The 9,632-nt window shown below is 44.3% G+C and overlaps 1 protein-coding gene across 1 annotated transcript in view; it reads right to left on the reverse strand.

Annotated features, from left to right (window-relative positions):
* The window catches only part of CYP20A1 (cytochrome P450 family 20 subfamily A member 1), a 45,500-nt gene that overhangs the window by 34,705 nt on the left and 1,163 nt on the right, over positions 1-9,632 (reverse strand). Inside the window, exons 2-3 of the mRNA XM_070732035.1 lie at positions 4,736-4,785; positions 3,413-3,579 (exon numbers count right to left, since the gene is read on the reverse strand). Coding sequence (XP_070588136.1) covers positions 3,413-3,579; positions 4,736-4,785 — 217 coding nt within the window. The remainder of the gene's footprint in view (positions 1-3,412; positions 3,580-4,735; positions 4,786-9,632) is intronic.

Here is a 9,632-nt window from a genome sequence, read left to right on the forward strand (position 1 = left end):
CCACTGACTTACAATCATTCATTTAGTGACCAAAGTTACAACAATACTGAAAAAAGTGACTTAAGACTAGTTTTCACAACAACAACAATGGAATTTGAAGGGACCTTGGAGGTCTTCTAGTCCAACCCCCTGCTTAGGCAGGAAACCCTACACTACTTCAGACAAGTTGGTATCCAACATCTTCTTTAAAACTTCCAGTGTTTGAGCATTCACAACTTTTAGAGGCAAGTAGTTCCATGGATTAATTGTTCTTGCATTCATTCCTTGCTTCTAAGTTGCTTCTCCTTGATTAGTTTCCACCCACTGTTTCTTGTCCTACAGGTGCTCTGGAGAATAACTTGACCCCCCCCCCCCCTTCTTTGTGGCAGCCTCTTATTTACATTACATCAGACAGTTCTCTTAAAACAGAACTCTTATAAAATTGAACATTAAGTAATATCCTAATATACATTTCCAAACTTTGAACTAGAGGAATCAGCAAATGTATGATACTTTAGTGACTGGACCAATATTTAGCAAGATATTTAATATATTCCACTGCCGGATGGCATTTATAGCCAAAGAAACATGCAAACAATTGTATCCTTCTGTTAAAATGAAGCCTTCTGTGAACATAATATACTAGTTGGGAGCAAATATACCTTTGTATTTCCACTCATAAATTAGTTTGATTAACAAAGAAGATAAAAACAAGGTTTTATCATGGTTAACATGGTTTCTTGATGGTAAAAGATATATTTAGGTGCTGTTTAATATTAGGATGTATTAATTCGTAAAATTGGATTAGAATTTTAGAACTATATAGAATTAAATAGGTAAAATTAATGGAAGATACATAGGATAAATAAGGGGTTTATGATATGTACTGTATGATTTTATGACTTTGCATTATGAATTTAAAACTTACGTGGAAATGTAGAAGATTGGTGAAAGTTAATAATAGTAAATGCTAAGTGCCTGAATTGAGCTTGGAAATATAAATATTTAAGAAATGAAGATTTTAAAGCATGGATTTATTATGAGTTGTGTTTTTGGTTTTGCTGGTTGTTTTAGTTTTAATAGTAATAGATTTTGGTTTTGTTTTATTATTAATTTATTTTAATAAAAAGAAGGGAATTTTTTTTTCCTAATTAGGAAAAAGTTGTATAAGGGTTTTTTGTTTCTTTTAAGAAGAATGTATAAGAAGGAGGAGTAGGCATGATAGCCTATCTGGATTTATAAGAGGATAATGATATTAATTGAAATATAAAATAATAGAATAACAGAAGGGACCTTATTCTGCCCTAGGACCGAGCCCCAAATAATTATGCAATAAGTTGTCTTGGGTGAAATCTGTGGAAAAAAAATCAGGCGCTCAGGCATGAAAATTTATTTATTTATTTATTTATTTATTCATTCATTCATTTATTTATTTAGACTTCTATGCCGCTCAGACACTATACTTTTCCACCCACACCGAAAAAAAATTAAAGGGATCATTGGTGGGCACTCATGCATATGCTGATCTAGAGTGTTAACTGGAGAAGTTTGGGGTGGGAGTCATCCTGGACAAAACTCAACAAATTTCTCACTTAGCAACATGAAGTTTGGGCTCAATTGTGGTCATAAGTTAAGAACTAAGTGTATTGTCATGGTCCTGTGACCAAAATTCAGGCGCTTAGCAGCTGACATGCATTTAAGACAGCTGTACTGTCCTAGGATCATGTGATCACCATTTGTAACCTTCTCAGCTAATTTCCAACAAGCAAAATCAATGGGGGAAGCTAGATTCGCTTAAGGACTGTATGATTCACTTAACAACTCCAGTGATTGGCTAATTACTGGTAAAAAAATCTGATCAAAACAGGCAAAACTCACTTAACAGTTACCTTGCTTAGCAACAGAAATGTTTAGACTCAACTGCAGTCCTACATCAGGGACTACCTATAATGAATAATGCGATTGTAGGATTTTGTCATAATAATGTGACAAAATTTAGGATTAGGCTGTGTCATACTCAAGGTCCTTAAATCTGGCCTGCGGGGCAAGCTTGGAGATAGCAAAGGACTGGGTCGTGGTGCCTCTAGCAGCCCAAACAGGGCACGGGTGCGCCACAGGCATGCCCTCCACACCCCATTTTCGGCCTGGACTGCACCCCGCTTCCTGCCCCCTTTTGATCAGAAAAGTGCTGCAGGAGGCATCTTTCCTGTCCGTCCGTCCCCCCCTGCCTGGGCTGGTCTGCAGAGAACTATAATGCTGCTGTGGCCCTCAAAGAAATCCAGTTTGACACCCTTGCTACAGACCATTATTATGTCTATTGCATTTTCAAATCTGTTCAAATTACACATTTAGAAGAACAGCAACATTATTCTGGTTTTATTCACCTGCACCAGGGGAGTCAAACTAGCGGCCTGTGGGCCAGATGGGTCACGTGTATGCCAGGCCCACTCCATCTCCGTGAATGGGAAAAACATTGCAAAACTTTACATGATGGCAACGTGACAGGGCAGATTTGTTACCCGTGCCCTGGACAATCCCCTAAAGCAGAGCTCCCCAACTTTTCTGGGTTGTTGACCTAGAATGGGGGAGGGAAGAGGGAATGATTTTGTGGGAGGGGCAAGCGCATGTGTGCGTGCACGCACAAACACTTGTGATATTTCTGGCAATGCTTTTGTGACTGCCCACGGCGAGAGTTGCATGAATGGGGCTGCGAGCACGAGTAGACCCACAAGTACACAAGTACAAGTAGAGCTGGGAATGCCTGTGACAGCCCGAGTGGGGCCATGCATGCAGGCATGTGTGCGCACCGGCCAGCCACTCACTCGGCACACAGCTTGGTAATGGGCTATGACTTGGTTGGGGACCTCTGCTCTATGTGATTCTTGACATCAGGTGTCAGTAGTATTTTATGGCACTTTCATTGACCAAACTGTATTGATGTCCCACAATAATTATTAAGAGGATTTTTTTAAAGTTATTAACTGAAAAGCAGTGCAGAAACTAATATTTCACTGTCTATTTACAAACAAATATGAACAACTTTGCTGTAGTTCAACAACAAAATGTATTTTTTTAAAAAAAATAACACTATCATACTGGGCAATGGTTTGTTAACATCACTTTAGATACTGAAGTACTGAATTTGAAGTATTTTAGATGCATTTAGTTACTTCTATCATCTAGAGTTCCTGAGAATGTTGCTTTGCCAACTCAGGTGTGCTGAAAGTAGGTTACCTACTTTCTAAATCGATCTATTTATATGAACAGTTTCACCAATGTTTCCCCCTTACAATTCTCTTTCTGGCTGAATTCATCTGTCTAAATATCATTCAGGGGAATTTATGAAATTCATAAAAATTTGTGTTCTCCCAAAAGAGTTTATTTTATACCACCCATTGATTCAGATTATTGTAGACATGAGAAAAGTACTTACTTGTCCTGTTAGGGTTAATGTGCTGCTTCAGGAGGTCAATGGACCCCAGACTGATCACAAGACGTTGTCCAAACCAGAAAGAAACAATTGGACCATATTTTTCATGGAGGTTGACCAGAAACTCATGCAAGCTGCCATTAGTTATGATGTCGGGGAGATTTCCATCTCTGGAATGAAAGAAGGATGAGATTAGGGCATTCATTGTAATTAATTGCAATTTCCAAAGAAGAAATGGGGGACTTGACATAAAATCACAACATTAAGCTAAGCCATACTTCAACTATTTCATTAACTAAATCATAGTAAACTGGGCACAAACAAATAAGCCACAAACCACAGTTCATAGACCAAAACTGCTGAATTTAAAGCATAGTTTATGACTATTTGTAGCCTAGATCCAACTAAGTATGTCACCCAGACCAGACAGTTTCGAAGTGCAGTGATACCTCTACTTGGGAACTTAATTGGTTCTGTGACCAGGTTCTTATGTAGAAAAGTTTGTAAGAAGATGCAATTTTCCCCATAGGAATCAATGTAAAAGCAAATAATGCGTGCGATTGGGGAAACCACAGGGAGGGTGGAGACCTTGTTTCCTCCCAGGAGATTCCTAGAGAGGCCCCATGGAGGCTTCTCCCCACCTTTTCTGGCCCTGTTTCCTCCCAGGAGATTCCTAGAGAGGCCCCACAGAGGCTTCTCCCTGCCTTTTCCAGCCTTGTTTCCACCCAGGACATTCCTAGAGAGACCCCACAGAGGCTTCTCCCTGCCTTTTCCTGCCCTGTTTCCTCCCAGGAGATTCCAGAAAGGCCCCACAGAAGCTTCTCCCTGCCTTTTCCGGTTACAGTTTTGGAGGCTTGGGTTTGTAAGTGGAAAATGGTTCTTGAGAAGAGGCAAAAAAATCTTGAACAGAAAAGTTCGTAAGTAGAGGTGTTCTTAGGTGGAGGTACCACTGTATTCATTTCCAATTAGGCATTACTACTTTTGCTGAGATGGACATGAATATTTTTACCCTACTGAACTAGTCTGCCTCAAACAAACTTAGAAACTTTGCAGAGATTGCTCCAGATTACAGCTTCACTGTTTGAAAGAGGAATAAAAATGAGAGGGAAAAAAACTAAAATCAACGAGGAAAAGGATGGAGCAGGCAAGGGAACTGTCTTCAGTGAAAAAGAGAGAGCAATTATTGAGATCAGAAGAAAAAAAGCAGGTAGAAAATAATATACAGTACATAGGAAGCCGAAATTTCTGATGGTAAGTGTATCCTCCCCCAAATAGTGTGATTAAGGGCACTTCTGCATAGAAATTGAATAGAAAGGAATAACTTACTTTTCATCAGTTGGAGTGATCCCTGGGATTCCTGAAGCTTGTCGGGAAGACTAAAAAAGGTAACATAATTGGAAAGATCAAGATGCTAATATTATCAATACGAAACAAAATATATTACTTAGCCACCTGAGGGTAGAACAAGAAGCAATGGGTGGAAACTAAACAGGAGAGAAGCAACTTAGAACTGAGGAGACATTTCCTGACAGTTAGAACAATTAATCAGTGGAACAGCTTGCCTCCAGAAGTTGTGAAGACTCCAACATTGGAAGTTTTAAAGATGATGTTGGATAACCATTTGTCTGAAGTGGGGGGTTAGACTAGGAGACCTCCAAGATCCCTTCAAATTCCATTGTTGATGTTGTTGTTGTTTCTTTAAAATCAAGATGCTTATGATTTTACCAAATATAGGGCAACAAATCATTATGGAGTTCAAAGGAACATATTTTAGGCAGTTTCCCATTCAAAACTAGAATTGAGATGCAGTCTAACAAAACAAATTACATTGGCTAGCTGAGGTTTAATTCCTCTATCCTTAGATATTGATATATACAACTATCTAACACTACTTTTCCTCTTTCCTCCTCATCCTATTTCTGGGATGAGGATGCTGATCCACCATGGCTGTCAGACATCTGAGGCCAGAAAAACATTCATAGCAGAAGAGAGGTGAGCGCTCTGCAAAGCCAGGGCTGCAAATACTGTGACAATGATGCCCACACATGTCTGCCCAACATATGGCAGAACATTTTGTGCCCCTATAGGCCTTACCAGCCACCTGTGGACACATCGCGTACAGCCCACAACCCATTAGATGTCAAGGTCCTCTTCAAACACGATGGACGGACATCGTTTCTTTTGTGCTGAATCTTCCAGACAGTAAAGTTTACATTTTTATTCACCTTAATTCATATTATAGGCTTTCTAAGTTATTTAGAAGCAGCTATTTTAGAAAGGCAAGGCAGAAAATTTAAAATAAATAATTGCATTAAAAGAACCTTAATACTGTGCTAATTTTCAGGATTTGAGCCCTTAATGTTCATTTTCAATGTTTCAGAGAAAAACATTTCCCATCTTTGCTAGGAACTGGACTTCCCACCTCTGGACATGCCAACTATTTTCTTCTCTACTTTGGTTTCTGACCCAAAGCCCCGCGCACCACAGGAAGCTTCCTTCCTTCCTTGGGGCAGATGACAGGCCCATGTTAGCCCATCTTGGCTATTAACACTGGCTACTAACAGCCAAGCTCTACACTCTCTGAGGCAGAAAAGACACCTTCACATCCCTTTTAAGGGGTGCTTTTGAGTGGGCGATGGTCACAATTTGAGATTATCAGGATCCCGGCTCTCATCCTAAATTGAAAGTGTGGGTATGTCCGAATATTAGAATACATAAAGTAAAAGAAAACTGAAGAAAAAGAAAATAACAGAACCCTACTGGTGGGTGACCCATCCACACCAGTTCTGCTCTTTGGATTAGTATTCTCATAAATGAAACATAAATACTCCCTGGAAGGAATTGAGTGGGACTCTTGATTTAATGGAAATATTTTGGCAACAATATGGAAGTAGTTAATCGTTACCCTTTTTCCAGAATGCCACCTTTGCTCCCCAGTTTTATCTTCACTATTCCTAGTGGTCTCCCACCCAAACATTACCCTATATCAGTGATAGTGAACCTTCTTTTCCTCGGGTGCAGAAAAAGCATGGTTGTACGCTATCGCGCATGCGCAAGTGCCCACACCCATAATTCAATGCCTGAGGAGAGTGAAAACAGCTTCCCCCGCCCCATGGAGGTCCGTTGGAGCCCGGAAATGGCCTGTTTCCCAACTTCTGGTGGGTCTAGTATGCTCCTCTTTCACCCTCCCAGGCTCCAAAGGTTTCCCTGGAGCTGGGGGAGGGTAAAAACGCCCTCCCCCATCCCCTCAGAGGCTCCCCGAAAGCCAAAAACTCCCTCGCAGAGCTTCTATGTGAGCCAAAAATCAGCTGGCCAGCACACACATGCACATTGGAGCTAAGCTAGGGTAATGGCTTGCGTGCCAGCAGATATGGCTCCGCGTGCCACCTATGGCACTTGTGCCATAGGTTCGCCATCACTGCCCTATATCCTGTCCATATTTCTTCAGAGTTGGCTAAATGCTGCCACTTGCTGTCCACATTGAACACAGACTGAATTCCTTTTCTCTGATCTGCTTTTTCCTCCACAGTTGGGGTGGGCAGTAAAGTGACTGATTAAATCAACGGACCAAGGGCTTCTCCGCTTTTATCTGCTTGCCTTTCCATTGTGTTCACCTGCATCTCTTGCAGTTTTCTTGGCTTTTTGCAAGTAGAAAAGAGCAAGATGGGTGTTGCTAGGAAAACTTTGGGGATTCTCTTCCAGTGCTTTCAGAAATGTAATAATAATAATAATAATTATTATTATTATTATTATTATTATTATTATTATTTAGATGTATGCAGCCCCTCTCCAAGGACGGGGGGGGGGGGGGATGGGACAACCTTTCGAGGGGAAGGTCTCACTGGAAGCAAGGTGGATGGTCTCTGGAATGCCCAGAGTGTATTTAAAATATTTAAAATAGCTAAAAAGCCTTATTAAAAGCCAAACATACACACAAACATACCATGCATAAATTGTATAGGCCTGGGGGGAAAGGAATACAGTGGTCCCTCGACTTGCGCGTTCTCGATTAGCGCGAAACGCTGCAACGCGGTTTTTCAAAAAATATTATTTAAAAAATAAAATATTAAAATATTATTTTAAAAAAATTTTTTTTTTTTAAAAAAAATTTTTTTTTAAAAAAAATGTTTTTTTATTCTGTTCCCTGAATGGAGACCGCCGGCCGCTCAATCGGGCCGGCAGGGAACAGAATGGAGCCTTCCGCGGCGGGGCTGGTAAGGGGGGGAGCCGAGGGGGGAGCCGAGCCCAGCCCCGTGGCATTCGCTTTCCTCCCGCCGGCAGCCGACTGATCGTGGGCTCCTTCGCAACCTCGGAGAGCTTCCTGGTTTTCGTGAGCTTTCATGCCCCGGAAGCTCTCCGAGGTTGCGAAGGAGCCCACAATCAGTCTCGGCTGCGGGTGGGAGGAAGGCGAATCCCCCGTGGGCTCCGTTACATTTTCCGCTGCCAGCCAGGCCATGCTGGCGGCAGCGGAACAATCGCTGGGTGGAAGGCGTGCTCGGCTCTGCCGCTCCAGCCGCTTTCGGCCGAGCCTCCCCGGCCAAGCGACTGCCTTCCGTCGCAGCGGGGAACATCGGCGCAGGCCGCCGCCACGCCTGGCTCGACTTCCCTGGCTGCTCGGCCGAAAGGGGCTGGAGCGGCAGAGCCGAGCACGCCTTCCACCCAGGGAGTCCTGCCCTTTCATTCCCGCCGACCACAGGGGCGAGGGGTGGGGATGAAGGGGCAGGACTTCCCGGGCGGAAGGCGTGCTCGGCTCTGCCGCTCCAGCCGCTTTCGGCCGAGCCTCCCTAGCCAAGCGACTGCCTTCCGTCGCAGCGGGGAACATCGGCGCAGGCCGCCGCCACGCCTGGCTCGACTTCCCTGGCTGCTCGGCCGAAAGGAACTTGAGGATTACTCTAATCAGGTACCATCCAAATACTACCTTCTCTTTATGTTTTGGTTGGAGGTTTATTTGGATATGAATATTGTGCTCACGTTAATCGCATTTGTGATTTAAACAAAATTGTAATTCATTGAAATTTTCTTCCCTGGCTGCTCCTGCCCCTTCATCCCCACCCCTCGCCCCTGTGGCCGGCTCATCCAGGGGGGCGTGTGTGGACTGGCAAGCGGCAAGCGGGAAGACCAAGGGAAGGTTCCTTCAGCCGCCCAACACCTGATCCGCTCCGCAGCGCGGCAGCAGCGAGGAGCCGAAGATGGGGTTTCCCCTTTGCCTTTACCCCATCTTCGGCTCCTCGCTGCTTCCGCGCTGCGGAGCAGATCAGCTGTTGGGCGGCTGAAGGAATCTTCCCTTGGTCTTCCCCGCCGCCCACACGCAAACTCCACCATCTGCGCATGTGCGGCCATGAAAAAAAATGGCGCACATGCGCAGAAGGTTTTTTACTTCCGCATCCAGTATAACGCGGAAATCGGTTAGCGCGGGAGGTCTTGGAACGTAACCCCCGCGCTAATCGAGAGATCACTGTATCTCAATTCCCCCATGCCTGACGACAGAGGTGGGTTTTAAGGAGCTTATGAAAGGCAAGGAGGGTGGGGGCAATTCTGATCTCTGGGGGGAGCTGGTTCCAGAGGGTCGGGGCCGCCACAGAGAAGGCTCTTCCCCTGGGTCCTGCCAGACGACATTGTTTAGTCAACGGGACCCAGAGAAGGCCAACTCTGTGGGACCTAACTGGTCGCTGGGATTCGTGTGGCAGAAGGCGGTCCCGGAGATATTCTGGTCCGATGCCATGAAGGGCTTTATAGGTCATAACCAACACTTTGAATTGTGACCGGAAACTGATCGGCAACCAATGCAGACTGCGGAGTGTTGGTGTAACATGGGCATACTTAGGGAAGCCCATGATTGCTCTCGCAGCTGCATTCTGCACGATCTGAAGTTTCCGAACACTTTTCAAAGGTAGCCCCATGTAGAGAGCGTTATAGTAGTCGAGCCTCGAGGTGATGAGGGCATGAGTGACTGTGAGCAGTGACTCCCGGTCCAAATAAGGCCGCAACTGGTGCACCAGGCGAACCTGGGCAAACACCCCTCTCGCCACAGCTGAAAGAAGTTTCTCTAATGTGAGCTGTGGATCAAGCAGGATGCCCAAGTTGTGGACCCTCTCTGAGGGGGTCAATGATTCCCCCCCCCCAGGTTGATGGACGGACAGATGGAATTGTCCCTGGGAGGCAAAACTCACAGCCACTCTGTCTTATCAGGGTTGAGTTTGAGTCTGTGGACACCCATCCAGAC

Source organism: Erythrolamprus reginae, chromosome 1 (assembly GCF_031021105.1).
Source record: "Erythrolamprus reginae isolate rEryReg1 chromosome 1, rEryReg1.hap1, whole genome shotgun sequence".
NCBI lineage: Eukaryota > Metazoa > Chordata > Lepidosauria > Squamata > Dipsadidae > Erythrolamprus > Erythrolamprus reginae.